Source organism: Pipra filicauda, unplaced genomic scaffold, assembly GCF_003945595.2.
Source record: "Pipra filicauda isolate LSUMZ 115617 unplaced genomic scaffold, ASM394559v2 scaffold24_size8852520_pilon, whole genome shotgun sequence".
Taxonomy (NCBI): Eukaryota; Metazoa; Chordata; class Aves; order Passeriformes; family Pipridae; genus Pipra; species Pipra filicauda.
This window is the reverse complement of record NW_024104365.1, coordinates 109391-133465: the sequence shown is the minus strand read 5'-3', so window position 1 is coordinate 133465 and position 24075 is coordinate 109391. Positions and strand designations below refer to the sequence as shown.

The 24075-nt window shown below is 39.4% G+C and overlaps 1 protein-coding gene across 2 annotated transcripts; it reads right to left on the bottom strand.

Annotated features, from left to right (window-relative positions):
• Positions 1 to 762: 762 nt before the first annotated feature.
• Positions 763 to 18359, bottom strand: SLITRK5 (SLIT and NTRK like family member 5). Of its 2 annotated transcripts, XM_027719167.2 has the most exons (3): positions 18184 to 18359; positions 16671 to 16765; positions 763 to 15672 (listed from the first exon to the last, which is right to left on the bottom strand). In XM_027719167.2, the coding sequence occupies exon 3, from the start codon at positions 15662 to 15664 to the stop codon at positions 12785 to 12787; it is 2880 nt and encodes a 959-aa protein (XP_027574968.2). In that variant the 5' UTR covers positions 15665 to 15672; positions 16671 to 16765; positions 18184 to 18359; the 3' UTR covers positions 763 to 12784. The 2 variants fall into 2 exon arrangements, with proteins under 2 accessions (XP_027574968.2, XP_027574971.2); XM_027719170.2 differs by lacking the exon at positions 16671 to 16765.
• Positions 18360 to 24075: the final 5716 nt, after the last annotated feature.

Below are 24075 nucleotides of genomic sequence, written 5' to 3'. Positions count from 1 at the left end.
ACATGCATAATTACTCCCTTCTTGCTTTTGCCTGTGCATGCCTAATAGAGACAGTGCAATATCAACCTCGATATCTTTTACTATAATCTATGTTTATGACATAATAATGACTTATTTAAAAGTATTAAGAATGTAACACTTTTATTGAAAACACATATGAAACAAAATGGAAAGAAGTGGCTGTTAACTTCAGTGATTGTTGTTCATATCTGTCTGTAGCTTTCTGGAATAGTTATTCCAGAAATTATTTTTACTTACGTTAAATTCTTATTAGAGAAGATGTGAGTTTTCTAGCCAGAAAGGTAGAAAACATGGTACTTGTTCATTCAGCATAGATTTAGTAATTTGTATATTTCGAGGTTCTTATTGTTAGAAAAGGTTGTAAAATAATGTGTTTCTAGTAGATGGAGACATTTAGATCTACTGAGCAATTAAGTTCTGAGTGCCTTCCTCTCCATATTCAAAACTACTTGAAAGCCACATCTATGTAAGAGATGCATACCATATGCTATTGTTTCTCTGAAAACCCCTTTTATGAACTACCTTACAAACCTTCTGTCCACAGATGTCCCAAATTATTCAATTACTGTAAATATTTTATCCAGGTACCGTATAAAAAGGAGAATATTATTTTAAAAATTGCACTGGATCTGTTTTTCAGTTTCGTTTTGGGGTAGTTCTTTTGGTTTTGTTTTTGTTGCATTTTTTTCTGCAATTTTGCCAGTAGATTTAGTAAATATTTATTCAATAAGACTAGAAAGATTCAATATGACTATTGTTGAATTTATTTGTCCCTGTAATCTCAAAACTTCTTTCTGAATATAGAGCATGTATATTCATCTAATTCAAAGACTTCAGTTGCTACATATTCAACTAGACAGCTTGTTGTGATGGTTAGTTATTCTTGGAGCTGCTTATTTTTCAGGCCCATCTTAAAGTATCTAACTAGAGACAAACGAAACAGTCCAACAGCTAAGTTTTCCTCTTTCATTTGTTAAATTGTAATAGTTTTTTAAATGCTAAATAATTTAACTATTCCTTATTCATCAATATAAATGGTCAAGAAAAAAAATGCAGAGTGAAAAACAAATATCTGCATTAGTTCTCACTTTTTTTTTTTTTTGCATCTATGCATGCTGCTTAATGGTTTTGTAGCTGGCAAAATTTTTATATGAAAGGTCTCTATATTAAAAATAAAGAAAAATATCAGAATACATGGTATAATGCTTGCTTTCAACTTGCATTTCAGGTATACAAACATCAAATCCTGTTCTTTGCATATCACAGCAATCAGCTCAATATGTAAAGTGAACAAATGTGGAAATATACGCAAAATACTGATTTGAATATCAGGCTTTCTCAGCTAGACATTAAAAATAATCAGCAGAAAGATACAATTATTATAGAAGATTTCTAGTATTTCCATGTTATATTTTTCTGAAATTATTTTAATTATTGTACCAAAACCATGCAAATCTGATCTCCAAAATATGTGTATACAACATATGAATAATGAAAATGGTATCAGTCATTACATCTACTGGAAATAATGTTCAAATCTTCTGAAAAAATACAAGAAATGTGTTTGGATGAAAACTCAAATTTTAACAAAGGTTGTGCTATTAACACTAATATTAATTTGTACCACGTACCCTTCTAAAATCATATTTCCCTTTTAAAATTTGCAAGCTGTATATGATAATATTCACTTCCTGTCTCAAACCACTGGGTGTATTGCTGTGTAAATTGAACAGTTTCACATTTCAGTGGCAGAAGTGATGTTTGAATGCAGCTTTTATTAGCTTCTTAAGTGCCCAGTGCTGTTCCCATTGGCAGTGCTCCCATTGACTTCAATCAGGGCAGGAACAGGCCCTAATTTTGTAAGGCACTTTAGGATCCTTTGGGAAGAAAGGTGTTAGAAGAATACACACCGTAATTATCAATTAGTTGTCAACAAAGCACTCTCACAAATATCTCCCATGGTCACAGAACATCATATCTTAATTTCAAATTTCACTTTGCTGTAGCAATTTTAATGCTGCTACTGAACTATTTATTTGCCCAGACTCTGAGACATTTTGTGACATCATAATTTCCAAATTTGACATGAAGAATTTTGATGCCTGTGTAATGAAAAAAATAAAATAAGCCAACCAAAATGAATTTTTTCTAGGATTATATAAAATAAGATAGATCAAAATACCTGCCTCTCTTCTGACTGTGTTGCCCTAATTATAGCTAAAACATCATTTATATGTAAGAATTTCATATGAAGGGCTGAAAAGTTGCACATATCTAAAAAGAATGCTTACAAATTTAAGAATTAGTAATATTCTAAGTATTAAATACTCTGTGTTCTATATACTTTTACTTTTGCATCTCTTCACTTGGACAGTTAAATTAAAATCTTTGATTTAACTTCTGGTAAAAAGAATACTTGCTTTCAGAGTCTCTGCCCTGAGAATAACTACTTCCTTTTCAGTATTAATAAACAATTTTGACAATGTTAATCTTTTCAGTATTAAAATGCAGAAATAAATATATATTGACCATATTCCAAACATGAATTCACTAAAAAGGGCTCCTATTTAATCACTGGGGTCATTTAACTGGCTGTAACATAAAGAGGGGAAAGGCCTCTTAGCAATTGTTCACTCACCTCCTAAAAACCCTGTAAGTCCCAAAAATAAGCATGACCTGATTTTTCTGAGCTTGAGGAGAAAAAATAAAAATAATAAAAACAACAATTCTTATTGAAGAGTTTGAATGACAGCTATTTAACATCTTTATATTTCATTCAAATACTGCAATACCTATTCTAATAAAAAAACCCCCACCAAACACCCTAAGCCTTGTTTTAGAAGACAAGACAAAATGAGGACATTCAGAACCTATAAGAACTTATATTCTATATATGGCTTTACAGTTCAAACCTCTGAATAAATAAAAATATTCATTTAATCCTCCCAGTACCCTTCTGCCACAAACATTATGAGGAGTAACCTTTTCAAGCCAGCAACATTCAACTGAAAGCAAAATATAGGAAAACAAAAATGAAGCATTTCAGAAACTGAACCAGTTTTAGATTTCAAGATCCTCAGGTGTTTCTGAATATATCAAAATGCTTTCTGATACACACAACTAATTGTATATGGTCTACATGAGAAATATCAAAACATACTCTTTTAAGAGGAAGAAAATACTTTGGTAACAGTAACATTATCCTAATATGTTCAGAAACACACATTTCTCCATCAGACAAATCAGAATTCAGTCTAAGGATTTAATAAGCCTGCATGTGTTAGACATATATTTAAAATCAAACTCCAAACATAAAGGTATGTTACACAAAAAACTCTGACTGAATCTGGTGAGACTACTCTCATCAATCAAATTATCCACATGTGGAAGTAGTCAGAGAACCAAAATCTATCTTGGAAATTTTGTCTTCATTGTTGTGTTAAATTGTTTTTCTCTTAGGGTTGTAAAATAATATTGAGTTTTAATGATTAAATGAACACTTGTGAGGCCTTACATCAACACACAGAGCTGGAGATAAGGGTACCTAAGTATAAGACAAACATAAAAGAAAACAGTTTCACTATGTAACTGTAAATTGAAATTACACGGTATTCATCAGGCCAAAGCTGGAAATTTTTGTTATTTCACCATAGATGATTATATAAAGCAGTTAGTAATTCTCAAACATTTAAACAGTGTGTGAGGTAAAATAAATACTTATTTTGACATGAAAAAAATCAATCTGAGTAATTTGGATAATTTTTCATAAGATAAATAGTATGAAGACAAATTGATGAGATGGTGTTTTTTTTCTCCACAATTAAAGCTCTGATCCTAATCAAATCTAACAAAACTTTTTAGTAATCCAACAACTCCTAAGAAATATTTAATTACAGACAGCATTCAGTATATAAAATATACTGAAAATTATAGAATACATTCATTGTATAAAATTATGTATGGATGAAAAAATATTAACCATCATAAATACATTCAATTACATTTCTAAAAAATTGGTGAACTTAGAACCATTATCTTAACCACTTTTTGTATTTATAGAAAAAATTTTTCTCAAAAGAGTAGCAACTTCTTATTCTTTAGGAAAAAGTATTCTTAAGGAAGAATTAACGTACAAGTAAGTACAATATGCATCAGTAGATTTCTACAATTTAAAACTTATTAAGCAATATATTGCACAATAAACCTAACAGATCTTACTGTTCAACATATTATAGTATGTTGCCACTTATTTGTTGGTAGCTATTACCAGTCATACCAAAAAGGAAAAAACCAAACATTTGAAACCTGATCAGAAATCGTCAATAACGGGTTAATTTTACCATTTAAATTACTATGATGAAAAGTTTAATTATATAAGCATTGCCTAATTATAAGACAGTTCCTCTTTTTAAGACAAGGTGCATTTTAAAAAATTATTCACAAAAAACCATGACATTTTTAACTGTCTGCTGCTCCTGAATCACCTACATGTTTATGTGAGTAGGTATTTGTGTTACAGGTTTACATGAATGATGCTATAGATAGAACTTTTTAAAAAATCCCTACCTAAAACATAATTTCCTTTGACACTGATGAGGATTTTACTTAAGGTTTTACACCAGCTATCAGAGCTACATAACCAAACACACCTCTTCACTGCCTCTGTTTTATATTATCACAATAGCTTAGATCCCTGCTCTGTACTCAAAATAAAATAAAAAGCAGCCTTCAAAGCAAAGATAGGCAGTATGATTCAGTAATGTGTAGGAAAAAAAGAATGACAAGGAAACAGAAAATTAAAACAGAAAATGTGTAACTGTTAACTCCATTTCAAAGAGTTAGAATGTTTTTAAACATTAATGTTGTAAACTTTAGGAACCCATCAATATGTAGTGTTTTTAAATCATTTTCAGGACTAGTACTGACTACATTGCATGCTATGTTTGGATGGAATAAACAAAAATATCCACCCTTAAAAGACAAGCATAATTTAATCACTGAAAAAATAAAACAACCTTAAGAAACAGCCAAAGCTGTAACCGATAGTCATGTTATTGCCATTTGAGACTTGAAACACCTTTGTAGCAGGGACTTTCCTTATGCATGGTAGGCTAATAAACAGTATCTAACAGGAAGAGAAAAAAACATAAAGTGTAAAGACATTCCATATTTTCAAAAACCAAAATCAATTGCAGGATTTCATTCACTTCAAAAACATCAAATACATTGATTAGCCAATTTTTCCTTTGATGCACTTTTCATCATAACTAAAGGAAGATATTTATATTTAAGAATAAATGATTCAGCAGAATATTCATTCTTTGAAAGTATGTGGTTCAAGTTCTTTGATGCCAATGTAGGCATTTCTTATAAATTTGCAAACAGAAAAATGGACATATTCTTGAATTTTGAGCTTAATGTGAAGCATATTGTAATCTACACTTTTGGGTTTGCTATAAATTACCAAATAACCACATAACTGAATGTGCAGTACCGTATGTATCTACACATAAACTCATGCAAACACATCATTACATGACTTATAAAGACTTGTCTGAATGACTTAAAAAAATTATGTCAAAACTATTTTTAATTGGATTATTAATAAATTTTAGACAAAATTAATGATATATTCGATTCAACTTAGCAAACTGCCAGCCTGAAAATGCTTTTAAAATGTTTAATTTTCCATATTTTAAAAAAAAATTACAATTGTAAAATTGTATTGTGGCTGAAGAGTACCAATGCTGTGAATAACACTGCTTTAATTTTTAGCAGAAAACTGCCATTGGGACTACCAGCTTTATTACAGCTGAAAATAAAAACCTGATCAGCTCACCTAAGTTCAACATTTAGAAAGAGAACAAATCTTTTTCATGTAGTAATTACTGCATAATTAAACGCAGTTATGAATTCAGTAATTTAAAACTAAATTCAGATATCTGATAGTGAGACCTCTATAAGAACTGCTGTCATACTCATAAATACATTTGGTATGTGTCTATTTATCCATTTGACTGGACAAAATAATTGCTATGGTAATGAAGTTACAGCAAGGTCAAGTTCAGGTCAGTTTAGCCATGTGATGGTACATGAAATGTAAAAGGTAGAGCCTTAAAATACAGGAACCTTAATGCCCCTCAATGCATATTCAGCTAGTTGCAAACTGCATTTGAGCTGAACTTTTGCTCCTAGCAACTCCAACCCCAAATTTATATTACTATACTAGAAAAGTTGAAATGTTGAAGGACTAGACTGACTTTTTGGTGACTATGTGGATATAACATTTATAAGCTACATATGCTATACGAAGAACTTTTGTTTCATTACAAACCTAAACGCTTTCAAAACTCACATGGAAATATTCTTATATCACAGTAAAGACAATGTTAATTAAAGAAACATAGATAGCTATAAGTGTATGCATACATATATATTTGCATACTCATATATATGTACACATACACTTCCATACATATACACACAGAAATATATATTTTTTTTTTAAAATACAGATGGTAAAAAATACAGATGGTTAAAATAATAATCTACTTGGTAATTAAACACTGTTTTCAGAAATTCAAAAACTGTACCAGATTGTCACCTCCCAAGTTTTATTTTAAGAATCTAATTTAGTACTTTAAGCATTTCTGAATAAAGTTGATATGATGTCTCTGACAAAAGCAATCTCATTGTTTGACCCCCTCCTCAAACGTAAACTTTTTGTCACAGTATTGGTACAAAATTACCAGAAGGCTTCAATAATCTAATGCTCACATAATCAGATATACTGTTGAAATCATGAGAAGAAAATGTTTTATTACATGAAATACCGAACTAGACAAGTATTATTTCAACCTTTTATCTTATCCCACTCTAGACCTTTTTGGAAGGTCACCCAGAACCATGTCATGATATACAATAGTAATCATGAATCCAACCAGAAAAAATCATTTATGTTTGACATGGTCTATAGTTTATTGCAAAATTTAAAAATACTGTAAATATAAGCCTGCAAAATTGCAGTAAAAGTAGTTGCAAACACCACAAAGGTTATAATTTTTATTAATAGGTATTTAATCTAATTGAAGGTTTTAGGACGAAGTCCACAGAATTAAATAGATGTATGCTGTCTGTTCATAAAGTTCATCATTCTGAAGAACCACATCTATACATGTGGATTACATGGACTTCCCATATAATCAGGACAATGTGGGTCCAAGATAAATTTTACAGTTCTATACTACAGCAATGTTCAGTTAATATGCCAGCAGACTGGAAATAGATGTGATTCATTTTTTAAGTACATAGCAGAACTACAAATGTTTATCATTACTGTATTCAAATTTTTCACTTTACAAAAGAGAAATACTAAGAGAATGGCTTATTTCAATGACAAAAAGCCAAACTTGTAAGAGCAAGGTAAATGTTTTGTAACTTCCTTAAGTCAATGGAATCCAGTTTTGTACTTACACAACAAGAAGCAAAATGTGGCCCATTAGCTGTAAGTTAAATAGTTAATTTGATAGCCATTTAATTACAAACTTCATTACACTTTACTTCTTTGACTATTCAATTAACTGCCTCTTGTTCCTAGTACCTTAAATGTGCCTCTTTTTTTGTGTCCTAACTGTTCTGTTCAGTTTTAAGAATAAACAATTATTCTAAAGCACAACTGTGCTTAGCATTTCTGGAGTATCATTATACTGCTAGCTACTCTGAAATGTAGCTAAATAATGAACAGGGAAAAAAAAACATTGTAAAGACTTGTGATATTAGGATAGTATTTACACACAGATGGATAATCACAAATCTGTAAGGCAGTATTGATGAACTGTAAGGAGATCTATGTGTCCTTATTTCATCAGAGCACATTGCAAAGCTTCTTAGAAAGGTTGGGAAAAACAAATAATATGTCTGCCCCATTCAGAGGGCCGCTATCCTGCTGTCTTCTCTCACAGAAACACCTCATTCCTCCATCCTCTTGTCACTACTTAGCTTCAGGTCCTACATTTTCCAGAGTTAAGTAGATGCTGCAGAGAGAAGGTACAAGTTCCCTACAATGAAATAATCAATAGAAATGTGAAGACTGTTTGAAGGTTGACAGCTATGGAATTGTGTCTGCCATTCACTCTCCCTTCTCTCCCCATTCTTCTTGTTTAATGCCAGTAGCATCAGTAGCGTTCTCAGTTCTGCATAAGACAGCAAAAGATTTCAGCCTCCTTCTCTGGTTTGGAGACGCTGCATTTCAGTATGCCAGTCTTTAACCAAATGAAAGGCTATTCAGATTCCCTGGAGACACTGAGCAATATAAAGAACCTGCCCTCTAAAAATGAAGGAGCTCTTGTTTACCCTGTCCTTCAGGATATAGTGCTTTAATGGACTCTGCCCCCTGAGAGGGAACCATATGCATTAAACAGACTCTTAAGTTTCTGTAAGAAACAACATGCTGGTCAGACATTTTAGCTCCAGCTAAACAGAGGTCTAAAGAACCTACAGAACCAGGATCTTGCCTTCATATTTGCAAAGAACTACAATTAGCTATTCCTGCCTTTCCAGATATATTTTCTAAAATGTGTTTACCATGGGTCATAAGCTCACTTTTATGATGTTTTACCATTTTCGTATTACTTTAATAACTAATTTATTGATATAAGCTTTATAAAAAACTAAAACACAGGAAAACATTCAGAAACTAAATACTGCAGTATAGAGAATCAATTGAACACGTTTTCACAACCTTAAGTGACCATTAAAATAGTGGATGGTAAAAATAAAAAAATGTAAAAATTTGGGTTTTAGAACTATAGAAGCGTAAGATGCCTTTATATCAGACTTTTAATCTGGTGTTTCAAGCAGTGCGTAAGAATGTCTAGGAATTACAGAGTATATCTTCTGGGATTAAGTTGAAGGAGTGGGGAGGGGAGGGGAGGGGAGGGAAGGGGAAGGGGAAGGGGAGGGAAAGGGAAAGGAAAGGAAAAAGTTCTCACTCTTAAACTCACCATTTGTATTTAAGACATTGAATTGGCTTGATATGGGAAAAAAAGGTAAAAAATATTCCTTTAACCTAATAAATATATATGTTTTATATTATCACAATTTATGTTTTGTTTCCAGTAATTACACTGAGAAATCAGGATTCTCTTCCACCTTTTTCTGTTCTTTTATCACAGAATTGCATGCACTTTTGAAATAAAATGTGAGGCCATATGAGTGATTCAGCACGCTCAACATTACTTGTCAAAGGACAAAAAATAAAGAAAAGAGGGGAAAAGTCACTTTAATTACCAATCTAAACCAGTCTGATAACCAACCTAAAATAATATACTGAATTCTCAAAATAGTGTGGATTTTTTTGTCTTGCAGCATTACCCCTTTGGTCAGCACTAACTGAGCAGATCATCATGCAGAAGGTTTCACTGATCTTGCTAGCAAAACAAAGGCCATATTCTTACAGAAACAGTTTTTCTTCAAACAAGTTATCCTATTTTCAAATCAGAGGCACATCTACCTTTGTCTATGTCTATTCCTTTCCTATTTCTTATGTCTACTCCTTCTTACAATAATTATCCAAAGAGGGTATATCATTGTAGCCACTGTGTGGGAATTTCTACTTCCATTGAAGTCCTCATTCACAAACAGCCCTTTCAGATATGCTTCAGGATGTTAACAGACTAAAGAATATTATTTTTCACTCTGTATCCTTTTTTAAGGATTTATCTTCAGGAATGCACTTTCTGTAGGTAACTGATGTAATTTAATTTTTTTCTCCATTAACGGAAGCAATAATATTTTTTTTTCTACTGAAGATAGGAAGCTGAAAAAATTTAAATTAATTGTTCTGATTGCAATGTAGATGATTAGAAAAAATCTTCATTACCAGTTATTAAATGCATGTGGAACACATGGAAGCAGCAGTAATATTAACCTCAGAAAAGGCAACATCAGAATGTAAGCATAAACAGAATGCCAAGGCATTTCTGTCAACTATTACAAATCAAGTAATTCCTGCTCATTTACTCATTTGTGGATGCTGCCTCTTTGTGGCAGCATGCCATGCAAAATGTACCTTTCACATTAAGGACCTAATCCTGTGTTTGTATTGACACCTATGCAAACTTATGTTTATGAGTTTAGAATCATACAGAAAACATATATATGCACACGAACAGACAAAGTTTGCAGGAACTTCTCATTCAATCCTTACTGAGTTAATTTCTCTCTGACAAAGTCAGCAAGGCTGAAAATTTTCTTACTTATACCCATTTAACAACAGTGTGCCTCTACTGAGTTTAAATGGGAGAACCAGACCACTGGCTTCAGCAATAGTTATAAAGGCAGTAATTCAAAATTAGGGCTCCAAAACTGCACCTCAGGCAGCAACACACACATCTCTCACCAGTGTCAACAGGAAGTCTGCAGGAGATGGTGAGCAGTGAACAGAATAGCCATGTGTTGTGTCTCTTGTGACAAAAGAACACTCCTCATCTCTGTGTTTCAAACTGAAATAACACTCCACGTACTAAACTGTCCAAACTAAATACAGTCATGCTTGCTGGTTGTTTTTTCTTTTTTTTTTTTTTTTCGCTTTTGCTCAATGTGGGTGGCATAGAAAGAACACATGCCAAGAAAACATTTATCTTGAATTCCAACAGACCAGTTATATAGCTTTGTTTTTGTAGAAAGTGACAGATTGTACATGGGTAAGAAAAGCAGAATAGAACAGAGCCCTTTTGCAATAAAAGATTTACTAGGGAACAACTCTGCAAACAATATAATATATAATAACCTAATGAAGGAAAAAAAAAACATGTGAAGTATGACTTACCCTATTCCACATATTAAAGAACACTTCAGTAAGGAGACAAAATGTAAATGTAAATCTATCCTATTCAATATGTTGTTGAATCACATATCCCTATGTTGCTTTCTGACCCATGTTATGTACGTCGGTAATTACCACGCCATATTTTGAAAACAGAGAACACATTATGTTTTGCCTAGAAACATTAAATCTTTTTGATGAGCCATAATTGCTAGTAAAGAGAATCCAATGTAAAACCAGATTATTTTGGCAAGAAATTTTAAAGTTCAAATACTCATTACCTCAGGATCTTACATTTGAAATATTTACCAAGTGTTTATTCAGAAACTATTAAAAAATCACATGTGCTGGGATACATATCAGTTGTCCCCTCTTACAGTGATGCTGTGTTTATGAATATCCTTGCCATTGCTTGCTGCCCAAAGGGGAAAGACATTTTATATAGATGTGTACAGTCCACCATTTGGTCTTTCAGGATGCCAGTAAACATGTGGATCTGTACAAGTGCAATTGTACTTGACTAAACAATCAGAAACTGGCTACAACAGTTGCAAAATCATTATATTTTGGTTAACTAATACAAAAGCAAAAATGAAAAAATAATTGAAACTGACAAATCAAAAATGAAACACTTTTTTTTCCTGATAAAATGAATGCCTTCTACATATCCCTCACTAGTTTGCCCAACCAGACTCCTAAGCAGGAGGTTGCTAAAAGGTATATTCTCAAATAGAAACATGACTTTTTTCTATTGTGATCGGATTTCACGTCTTAGATTGTCTGTTAAGATTTGGTCATAACTGGCATTATATCTAATGATTTAAAAGGTCCTTTTGATTCTACATCATATTTGGAAAAAAAGCTCTCGGTGTAGTGCAATACTTTAAAGGAATACGAAGACTTTGGACCTCGTCTTGAATTTAAAAAAAAAAACAAAAACAAAAACACTGAAACATTCCAGTAGTTTTACTTGTAAGAATAGTTCTGCATCCTCTATCCTAATTTTTTTGGCTTTTGACTAACTTTGCTCAATGAATGAGTCTAGAAAACCACACTCATTGGTAAAGTTGTTCATGTGCTTAAGTGCCTGCAGGATGAAGGCCTAAGCTGGGACTTCTTTCACAAGTAGAGACGCTGAAGTGAGTTAAGAATTTGCAGGATTAGGCCCTAAAATAGTGAAGGAAAGAGAAATGCTAATGTGCATATAAAAATAGGTGCTACAATAAAATATTTTTTTATATTTCATCAATAAATTATTTTCACTAACCAGTTATGGATCATATATCTCTGCACTCTTTAATGATTTGTCCACATCTACAGCGATCCTTTTAAAGATCATAATATATTTTTGAATTCAAAAGTCCAGAAAGTATACAAACACATCCTTAAAAAAAGGAAACCTTGTATTAAAGTCGGGGTGTGCTAATCTCTCCAAAAAAGCCATTTAGACTCACCCATGGCTAAAAGGGGAAAATGTGCGCTGTACTCTTCAACCAGAAAGAAACCCAAAATAAAGAATGTCTGTTAGAAAAAAATAAAAATAATAATAAAAAAATAGTGATAGTGACTTTTGTACTTGTGACCTGAACATGACCTGACAGGAACCTCCTGCCACCTTCCCCAAGCACACGTGGACACCCGCACAACACCAGTGTTGTGCCCATTTTACAAAGCAGGTGGTTTCTGACTTCCAAATACAGTAAAAGAAAAAAGAATAAACTAAACTGAACAGCACACCCTTTCAGAATCATTCCCCGAAGCTGAAAAGTCCTGTGCCAAGGCACTTCACCCTACAATAAAATGCATTAAAGGGGGAAAAAAGAAGGTGGGCGAGGTGGGAGGTCAGCATTTCTTTGTTTTGCGTGTGGTTGTTAAATACAAATACTCTAGAGAAGGAGCTGCTGAGACTGGCGAGGGGACGGGGAGGGAGGCTGTTTCTCAGAACTGGCTGAATGTGGTCTGTTTTTCCAGCACTTCGAGGTAGTCCGGCTCTGCGTTTAGTTTTGCTTTTAGCTCCAGGTACTCGTTCCTGTTGGGCTCTACATAGACAGTACTCGGGGGGCTGTAGAGCACCGTCTCCCGGAGTCTGCTGTCCCCCGGCCCCGGGTGCAAGTACTGGTGGGCACGCCTAAGGTCATAGTTAGGGGAGTAGGTGTAGGCGGCAGGGAGCTTGGGGTAGTCGGGGAGGGTGGAGCCGGGAGTGCCCAGCGTGGAGGAGGAGTGTTTGTCGGGCTCCAAAATGCCCCTGTAAAAGCGATCGGCGTCTTGCACTGGGGAGAGCAGCTCCTCCCGCGGCTCGATGGTGCTCACGCTGTACGCGGGGCTGCGCCCCGGCGCGTCCTCCCCGCCGGGCGCCGGCGGCGGTGGGGGCGGAGGGGGCGGCGGCGCGCCCCCCCCGGGCGACAGGGGGTGGCTGCTGTAGGTGACCTTCAGCTCGTGAAGGTCTTTGTAATCCTCGCCCGAATTGCCCTCCCGGGAGCGGTAGATGGGGTTTTTGCACATGTGGCCCAGGGGGTGCGGGATGTACTCGTAGACGTGGCCGGCGGGGGTCTTCACCTTGGGCAGCGCCGCGCCCCCGCCGCCGCCGCCCCCGCCGCCGCGGTGGGGCGGGTGCTGCTGCAGGTGGGGGTGGTGATGGTGGTGGTGGCCGCCGCTGTAGACGCTGTACTGCATGTTGAAGGAGCTCACGTCGGAGTTGTTGGCGCTGGCGTGGTCACCCTGGCCCTTCTTGCGCCGCTTCATCACCAGGACGAAGAGCCCGGCCGCCACGAAGACGGACATGATGAAGACCAGCAGCAGGCTGAGGATCAGCACCGAGAGCGGCACCGAGGAGGTGCCGCCGCCGGCGCCGCCCGCGGGCGCGGAGCCGCCCGCCGCCGCCGTGCCATTGAGGCGCACGGTGGAGGAGGAGGGGGTGGTCCTGGCCGGCAGCTGGCCCGGGGACGGCGTGGGCGTGGAGACGACGATATCCGAGTAGTCGGGGCACAGCAGCTCCGCCCGGACGGCCCGCATGTCGCTCTGGGCAAACTTCTTAGGAGACTCGCAGATAACCTGGTCCACCAGGACACCGGTGTTGAGCTGCTCCAGCCACAGCTTCATGCCCACCACGTCGCAGGTGCAGTCCCAAGGGTTCTCGTGCAGGTCGATCTGCAGCAGGGATTTCAGCTGGTCCAGCACCCCGCTCACTGGCAGGTAGGAGAAGTGGTTGCTCCGCAGGCTCAGCCTGTAGAGAGACAGACCAGAAAAAATGTTCCCTGGCAAAGACCTCAGCAGATTGTTGTTCAAAAACAAGAGCTGAAGGTTGGGGACAGATTCAAAGGTGCCTGCCTCTATCTCCCGGATGACATTGTACTGCAGGAAGAGGTACTGCAGGCTTTGCAGCCCATAGAACAGCTCTGGGCTCAGCCGCTCGATCCGGTTCCCATTCAGGTACAGCCTTCGCAAATTAGTTAAATCCCCAAAAGCCCGGTCCTGAATGACCGAGATCCGATTATTGCCCAGATGTAGCAAATCCAGCCCGGTGGCATCCACAAAATCTGCCCTGCGGACCAGTGCAATGTAGTTTTCCGTCAGATACATCTTCTTAGGATTATAGGGTTTGGGCTGCAGTTCAGAAATGCTCTCAATCTTCCTCTCCTGACAATTGACATTGAGGCCCAGGTCAGAAATCTGCAAGTTGCAAGTGCAGGCAGTGGGGCACTCCAAAGGCACCGGGGATTTGGTCTGGTAGGCAATGCTGGGGCCATAGTTGCTGTATCCCAAGTCTTTGGAGGGCAAGCGGGAGGTGGGGCGCACCCTTGGCTTGTTGGGTTGGCGGGTCCCTTTGGGGGGCTTCAAGGGAGATTTGTAAACAGCTGAAGAAGAAGTAGCCACGGAGTTGACCGAGGCTGGGGTTGTGTGGAAATACCCTGTGGTGCTCAGTGGTGTCTGAGGTCTCATTTCATAATCAGAGATGAGCCTCCTGGGGCAAAGCTCCTGCTTGGAGACTTCATCCAAGTCTCGACCATGTAAGCGGAAAGGGGTCTCGCAAACTACATCTCCCACCAGAGCAGAGTATGAGATACTGTCCAGCCAATCCTTTAGAGCAATCAACTCACAAGAGCAATTCCAGGGGTTTTCCTCCAGCTGCAGCTCCACCACTTTATCCATGTGCTGCAAGAGGCCCATATAGGGCAACAGCTTCAGCCGGTTACCCCTCAGGTCCAGGTGAGTTAAGGGCACAAAACGGAAAAGGTTGTTGGGCAAACTGGAGAGGAGGTTATCATTGAGAATCAGCACCTGCAGCAAATGCAGTTTGCTGAAGGCATTGGGTTCAATGATGCTAATATAATTATAATCGACCTGTAGGTATTCCAAACTCTCTAGCCCAAGGAAAGTGTCATCCCGTAGAAGTTCCAACTTGTTATTGTTCAAATGCAGCCTCCTTAAACCTCTCAGACCATGAAAGGCCCCAGTTTCGATGTCTTGTATGTCATTGCTCCCCAGATGCAAAATTGAAGCCCCGGTGTAATTGACAAACTGGTTTGGGTACAGCCTGTTCAAAAGGTTCCCAGACAACAAGAGGTGGTAGACAGGGAACCTTGGTGGACTGATCTCAAAAAGGCTGATGATCCCTCTGTTTTCACAGCTCACTGTTAAGATGCTGTCCTTCTCCTCACAAGGACATGCATTATCACAGATTTCCCCATAATACTCGATGCTTTCTGCCCACGAAAGGACTAGCGATGTTAAAGCAAACGCGATCGTCTGCAGCATCCAGATATGCATTTTTTTGTTGAGGTCCTGTTCCAAAGTTACTGTAGACCAGCAAGCATACATTTTATTTCCTGTAAGGATAAGGAGAAAAAAAAGAAAGTACCATAATAGTACAGCCCTGTAAAATTTAAAATGGAAATAAAGTTTATGTATGTCTTCATTAGGGTAGAGAATGGATTGTTAATCAACAAAAAAACCAAACCTCCTGTCACTTCTAATTCCCATACTTTCGAAAACTGGATGACATGCATTGATTAAAGGGTTGATAGGCAACTCCTAGTGAGTCAAATGCCTGCGGTGTTTAAAACAGTGAGGTCACAGTAGGAATTGTTCTGGTTCTGTTTGTGTGGGGTGCATTTCAATGCTTCCTTGGATCTTTTTCATGACCAGCCCCATAAATATACATAAAATGGCTGTCAGTTCAGTTTCATGTTTCTAATTTAAGAGAAAAGAAACACCATTTTACGAGATTTCCCACCTCCCCTATCACCCGGCTCCCCCTTCCCTTCAGAACCTCCCCAGTGAACAGCGCACCAAGGTCTTCCCCTCCTTCTACCTTCATTTTTAACCGTTGGTGGAAATACCATGGTAGGAATCCAAAGAAAAATATTCAGTGCTGAAAACGGCAGCTTAATTCAACAGAGAGAATACTGACACATTCTCCCCATCACACATTTCTTAAAACTCTTTTATGTTGAGTTTTTTACTCCTAGCTATACATTTGCAAAGCACACACTCACCCACACAGATATGCACACACACACACACACACACACACATACACACACACACTCACCCCCAGATGACTTCTGTGGAGGAATTCTTCTGTAATGAGATTAAATACATTAACCTCCTACTTCAGTGCACTCAACAGCTCTCTTCAATTAGAGAAATTCTGTATCTTTACACAAGCAAATAATTTTAACTGATTTTTGATTCCCCCTCAAGTTATACACAATGTAACAGAGCTCATTTCAAGCAGAAGTCTTCAGTTCTCTCTCACATACACACACACACACACACACACATACACACACATACTCTTAAAAGAAATATTTTAACCACTCACCCAAAATTTGTGAAAAATGTAAAACATGCAGATCATCTTCGGAGTCTCATCCATATCTGACATAGCGCTTATTCCCAATGTTCTGCAAAACTAGCCTGGTAGAAGTGGAGAGATCTAAATAGGTCTGGTGAAAATATCTCATTGCCAACACTCCAAGCATCAGAGTTACTGATTATAAGCAGCGATGGCTGTCAGTACTCTTTATCCTTTAGGGGAGAAGACACCCAGGCTGATTAAAAGCCAAGGAGGGTGGAAGGGAAATCCTACCATTGACCTACGTCAGTAATTTAATGCCTGAATTTCACCTAGCTGGAAACAAATGCTTTCCTTTCCTTTTTGCAGTCTTTCTGACTCCTTGTGGCTTTCTTCTACTAGTCCAAAAGCAATATGAATGGGGAAAATAGATGCATTTTGTGTGTTGGTAAGGGAAGACCTAATAAATCATCAGGCTTAAATACTGGGATCTTGGAGGAGGCTTGAATTTTCTAATGTTCACCTCAGAGCTCCAATCCTTATGACACAACTCTGGTTTGGAGGAAGGTATCCTAAAAAATGAGAGGTCTCAGTACTGCAAGACATCTCCTGTGGCATCAGGTTCACGGCTGCAAATCTAGCACTTGCAGCAAAGGCAGTCATGCAGCAAGAAATCGGAAGTCTCGGTGAATCTCTCTCTAATTCTGACCAGATGTCAACTGGATCAGAATTACTCAAAGCAAAAAGGCTTCATTGCATAAAGGCAGCAGAAATCTTACTCAAAAGCATGTATCTAGCATATTCTTTCTCAGTTTGATCAGATCCATTCATCCATTAACCAACAGTTCTTTGCAGAAAAGAAAAAAAAAAAAGACAAGCCATTGAAAACCTGCCCGGTCAGTGTTAAACTCCCAGGCATTTTACAACTTTAATTCAATTATTGTTAGAAAAGGAGACAAATACAATTTTCCTTCCCTCTTCCTTTCTGCCTTTCTCTCACAAAAATAAAAAAAAAAAAAAAAAAGGTGGGGTGGGGTGAGAGGTAAAGAGAATAAAGTTGTAGCTGGCTACATGCAAGGTTGCAATCCCGCCCTGGAAACCCCTCTGTGGTGACTGTGTGCTGCTGTTCGCCAGCTCCCTACAGAGGTTCAGATTGAGAAGGGGGGGGGGGAAGTGGGGGTGGGAGCGACGGGGGGGGAGGGGAGAAGAGAAAAGGGGTTGCATCGGGATTTTTCTTGCGTGTGTGGGTTTTTTTCCCCGAAGAGTTCAACCCTTAGCTTACCGCACTGCATATCCGGCTGGAGGCAGCTTTCAGTACCGCCGACAGCAGCAGCGAGCCAGCAGCCCCAGCCGGACACTGCCACCGAACTGAGCAGCACCCCGAGTTGGGAGACATGGATTTCGGGGGGGTGAGGGAGGCGGGGGAAGGAGTGGAAAGCAACAGCAAGCAAAGAGCTGGCGGGGAAAGGGTGGGGGGACGAGGAAGGGAGGGAGAGAAGAGGGAAAAGGGAGCGAGAGAAAAGTCGACCCCGGTACTTACTTCGCCCGAAATCTCCAGGGCCCAAGCATGGTGGCAGCCCATGAAGAAGCCTCCCCGCGGCGCGGCGGCGGTGTCGGTGTCGGTGCGGCGGCGGCCGGGGCGGTGGGTGCGGAGCGGAGCGGAGCGGGCTCCCCCCGCGCGCAGGCGGCGCCGAGACACAGCGCTCGCACAGGGGCGCGCGCACACGCGCGCACACGCGCCACACACACACGCTCTCTCACACACACTCACACTCACACACGCGCGCGTGCCCGGGCAGCCGCGGGGGCGCGCCCGCCACGCACGCGCGCTCTGGCGCGCGCGGCCGCACGGCGGGGGTGGGGGCGGCTGGCGGCGCGATGCGCGGTGCGGAGCGGAGCGGTGCCGCCACCGCTGAGCGCGGGTGGGGGGCGGTGCCAGCGGAGCGAGGGCGGGGCGGCGGCGCTGGGGGCGCCGGGGGGTGCGCGGGGAGGCGGGAGGGAGGGGGCCGCGGTCCGGGGTGGGTGTCCCCGAGTGACGGCGCGGTGGCAGCGGCAGCAGCAGCCGCCGGCGCCGTGGGGCGCCGCGCCCCCCGCCCGCACGGGCACGCACGGCGCGGGCACACGCAGCACACACAGATGCCGATACGAGCGCGGCGTTCGCCCCGCCACACCCCCGGACTTTCCCCAGCACGGGCCAACTTTCCGGTCACTCCGCCGCCGCGGACACCGCCCCGTGTGCCCCCCGTCCCCTGGGGCGATAGTCCCCAGCCACCCCCGTGCTCTCCTCGCAGCGCTCGCTGGCCGCGGCCGGGTGGAGCGGAGCGGAGCCGCGAAGGGGGGGGGCAGCGGGAGCCGGGGGTCCGGCCGTGGGCGCTTCTTGTCCGGGAGCCTGCGCTGCGTTCGCGGAGACCGCGGGGAATTGGGTGGTCGCGGTGAAACGAAAGCGACGGTTTTCGCCACGCACATCTTCCGAAACCGGGGGCGCGCGCGCGTGTCGGGGCCGTTCAGTTTGTGCTTTCTCCTCTGCCCACCCCGGCCGCGGGGCGCGGAGGGAGCCGGGGCGCGGGTGCACCCACAGCAAACTAAGCGACTGCGCGGCCGCCCCCATCCCTCCCGGGCCGCTCCCCGCGGCCGCGCTCCGGCCGCTCCGGGCGGGCGCGGCGCCTCTCGCCGCCGCCAGGTGGCAGCGCAGGGCGGCGGATGGGCCGCGCGGGGCCGCCCCGCGGGCTGCGCCCAGGGAAGGCGACGCCGTGGGCGCCGCATTCCTGTTGTTGCCGGTGGGATCACCGGCGTTATGCGATGTGCTCTGGACCGCAGAGGGTAACACTGGCTGGCTAGCAGTCGTCATGGGTTTTTTTCGGGTTCGATTTCGGCTTTTATTTTCCGCCAAATTCCGTGTTTGGCTGATTTAAAAGAAAAATAATTTAGGAAAAGTCATTTAATTGCATACGGTGAAAGATGTGCACGTGGTCGCATTTGTGTGTATTCATTACTGCTGTGGGCTCTATAGATTGTAGTACATAAGTTGAATAAGTGTTATGCATACAGGAACACATGGAGTATATCCCATGTGCACAGCACAGAGGTTGGAATCGAGCTTTAACTCAAAGGTAATGCTAGATGTGGTTGTGCCTTCGTGAGTTTTATTGTGTGAGTCTAAACACTGAACAATGTTCTGCATATGGTGTATGATTTCAGTACATGTATATCTTCAGCAGACCTCTGTTAACTCATATCTTAACATCCCAACGTGCTAAACCCAGAGATGATTGTAAAGAATCATCTTTTTCTTCTCAGCCTTCCTCAAAAGGCGTATTTTTCTTCTTTGCAAACATAAAAGGAGTGTGACTCAAATCCTCTTTCCCTAGGCCTGAAATAAGCGAGATCTTATATTTGAATGGAAGACAAATTTTTTATATGGACCAAGTAATTTTCCTGACCTTGTAGAAGCTTTTGGAAATCTTCTCAGTGGGACAAAGTACTTACTTAAATTCTTAAAGGATCACTGACATTCCCGTTTTGATGCAAAACCAATTAATTTAGTGGAAGGTTTTGAATGGTTTTGGAGTGAGTTCCAAGGTGCTAATTTTAGTCAGGAAAAAAATACCAAACCATACTAGGTGCTCTTCCTTCCCCCCTTACATACACTCTCTTAAGCTTTTCTAATATTCAATATGGAATTTACAATAGTGGAACGAAAAGAATTCACAGATAGTAAACAGAGATGTCTAACAGGAGTTTCTTATGGCCTCACTATTTTTGAAAAAATCTTTGTTTTGAATTAATAATTCTGCACTTTGAATATATGGGGGTTTATGCATATAAAACCCCATATATTGCTTGCATTTTTTAGATCTGTCATATTTATAGCATCTGCTTATTTTTCTATGCTATTTTTCTCTCTGACACACAAAATTAGACACATGTAAATACTTCTTTTATTCATAACAGAGAAAGATATTTTAAATAACCCTGTCAGCTAGGCTGAGCTTAACTCCTTCCATGAAACTCTTCTGGAGAATTTGTCATTTCATAAAACCGAAATCATGTTAAAAGCTATTATGTAAAAGTCAATATTGGAGACGCATTTCAGTTTAATTGTTCTGATCCTGTACTAATGAGATATTAAAATGCATCATAAATAGAAAATTTGATTTAATGAAATCTTTCTTCTGAGTTGTTAGACTGCTAGATTGTTTTAGTAGCATGCATGAGATTTAAATAGTTATTAATGTAGAACTGTCATGCTGTTGGTCCATTCATTTTTATTCTAATTAACATTTTATTTTTAGTAATAGACCTTAAAGTTCTGTAAAGTTTTTCAGAATTTTTATTTCAATATGTATGACTAGTATGAGAGAACGGCTCTATATTGCGTACTGGAATTGGAATTAGACTCCATTTGAATGGAGTCTAATTCTAATTTGAATGGAGTCTGCATAGTCCAGAAGTATTTCTGACAGTGAAAAGTTACATCTGAATGTTGAACTGGAACTGTCACTATAAACCGAAGCACACAAACATCAAACAGTAAATGCTGCTAAATTTATGAGAAATAAAGATGTTTTTATTATTATTGTGCTGCCTCTTGCTAATTTATCTTTCGTCTACATTTCATTAAACTGGGAAATCCTAAAACCCTTTAAACTGAAATACTCAGGAGGAAAGTTGGAAATAAATCATATAATCCTCACATGGAATAAAAATAGAGGGACCTGAGTGAAGATGGAACAAGAGAAAAGACAGATAAACAAAAGGATATGGGGCATACATGCATTATATGTATAACAACTTGTAAGTGTACAGATCTACCCCTTTTCTATAGTACTTCAATCAATGACAGTGGCAGGAACAATTGATGTGAAACCAGATACGGGAAACCAGGAATATGGAGGTTCCAAAGTCATTAAGTGGCATACACTGAAACAGAAGGATGGACACTCTTTGTTTAGTTCATGCACTAAAACGTATTAAGGAGTGAAGACTGTTAAACAATAGTGCAATAAAAATGTTAAATCTGAGGGTGAAGATGAGATAGTATGCATTTCAATGAAAATCATTGAGCAAACGGTAGGAAAAATATTTAATAGGGATGCAATTTATTGTGAATCTGCTGGTACAGATTTGATCTGGATAATAGTGCCTACAAGTAAGGGGAGGGGGAGCAAAAGTTGAGATTGTGTGATCATGCAAATTTGTGTGATTTCTCATGGGTAAATATCAGCAAAAAGTTCAACCAGTGATGCTGGGGATGATGAGATTTTGAACATTATAGAACATTATAGAAGATTACTTCTTTTATGGAACAGACACTGAGGCAAGGATAACTTAGACTAAATCTTAGTAAATGATAGGATCTACAGGAAAAAGTTATAGAAATTAAATGTGATGGTTTAGAGCTTTTCTACTTCATGTGAAGTTGCAAGACAGAAGAATGTGAAGGATCTATGATAGCAGTCCAGTGTTTCAGAAAGGCAAACAAAAGCAAAAAATTTTAGTGAGGAGTACAGGAAGTAGAATTTAGGTAACATATATATTACTGTATGTAAAAAAAAAAAAAAGGCAAATTATATTAAATGTTTACACTGGAGAAGAGGGAAAGAAATGAAATAGCCCCCCTAAACAGGGATGAAAAAGAATTCCCAGAAGGTAGCAACCTTAAGCAAGTTATTAAGAGTAAGCACGAAACCTAAAAAGAACGGAAAAGAGATACTGATTAGCAAGAAGAAATCTGCATCAATAGTTTGAAAGTGTAAAACCAAGCTGAGAATGGTCAGAAATCTTGTCAAACCAAAACTTGCACAGAAGCCTGAAACATAGTGCAAACTTCTTAAGCCATGTAAGTAAAATGAGAACTTAAGAAGTGGGACGAATGTTAAAGGATGAGGTAGACATTAAGAATAAAGTAGACCTGGACTAAATAGATACTGGAAAAGTTGCCTCTGTTTCTGATAAGAATTTTTATATATAAAGAGAAGTCACATCATCAGTGTATCTGGTCCTGGTGGACCCAAGCATTTGGTCCAGCAATATTCTGTTCTAAAGCACTGAAAGGATCAACACATGAAATTCAAGTCCAAAAGTAAGCAAGACAAAAATTTTGGAGGAGGTTAGAAAAGGATACAGTACATAATCTTGAGAGGGGGGTTATCTAAATGGGTGGAAGTCTTTAGTGGATTTTGTTGGTGGCCAGTTTTTAGCTCAGTCCCTTGTAATGCACTTAGAGCTGATTTCAGGGTATAAGATAAGTGTGTCTGGACAGACTTTGTAGACCGCACAAAATTAATGTTTTTTCTGAGAAACAGATGTGTTGAGATACATCATGGAATCATGGAATCATATTGAGGTTGGAAAAGCCTCCAAGACCATCGAGTCCAACTGTCCCCCAGCACCGCTAAGGCCACCAATAAACACGTCTCCAAGAGTCACATCTACGTGACTGTTAAATCCCCCCAGGGTTGGGGACTCCACCCCTGCCAGGGCTGGATGACCCTTTCAGTGAAGGAATATTTCCAATATTCAACCTAAACCTCCCCTTGTGTCAATATATATACTATATAAATATTTGCAAATGTAGTCTTACTGTTTGTATTTTAACTTGTCAATATTTCTGAATTTAATTCATGTGTATCTATATATTTTTTCTTTTGTCCCAGGCTGATAGAGATGGTGTGAAATTGAGTAATGTAATCTACAAACTCAGGAATGAAAACCTTTGCTGTAGACTAGGAAGATCCAAGTTTATACAAAATTCTAAAAATTTGAAGGCAGTAGTCAATCAGGAAGTGCCTATAGGTTGCCATTATAAATGAAGTACTTATATAAATGGAAAAGAGAAGTGCACTTCTATGATGTATTAGACAGGATGTTCTAATAGGTAGGGAGGCATTATTAGTATTGTAAAGAATGTGTTTTTTCAGGAGTTCCTGTTGTATTATGCGTGGTTCTGGTAATACATTCAAATAAATTAAAATGAAATTTAAAGATCAGAAAGAAACTATGGTAGTTAGGGCATGGAAAATATGTCTATGGAAGAGTGATTAAAAAAAAAGGCATACATAGCCAAATAGATATTGAAAGGACATGTGAGTCCTTACAAATGCATTTTTAGTTAAATAATAAAAAAGGCAAAAAGTATTTAAACTGAAGAGTGATGTTGGCATGCTGTCAAATACTTATATATTGATTACAAAGCCTAGGAATGTGAAGAAATTTACTGACTGACTGAGACTGGAAAGGTCTTCCAGATAGGTAATCAGGCCAATAAAGTTTTTTAAAATAGAACTTGAGAAGCTTACAGAAAAGAATGTGTAATTGAATGGGACAGTTCTTGTTAGTAAAGAGACATTTGTGGCAAGTTGGGAAAGAAAGGGCTTTTTGAAGAAGATGGAATATGTTTTTTCTACATTTATACTGTATCTCTTCTCTGCCT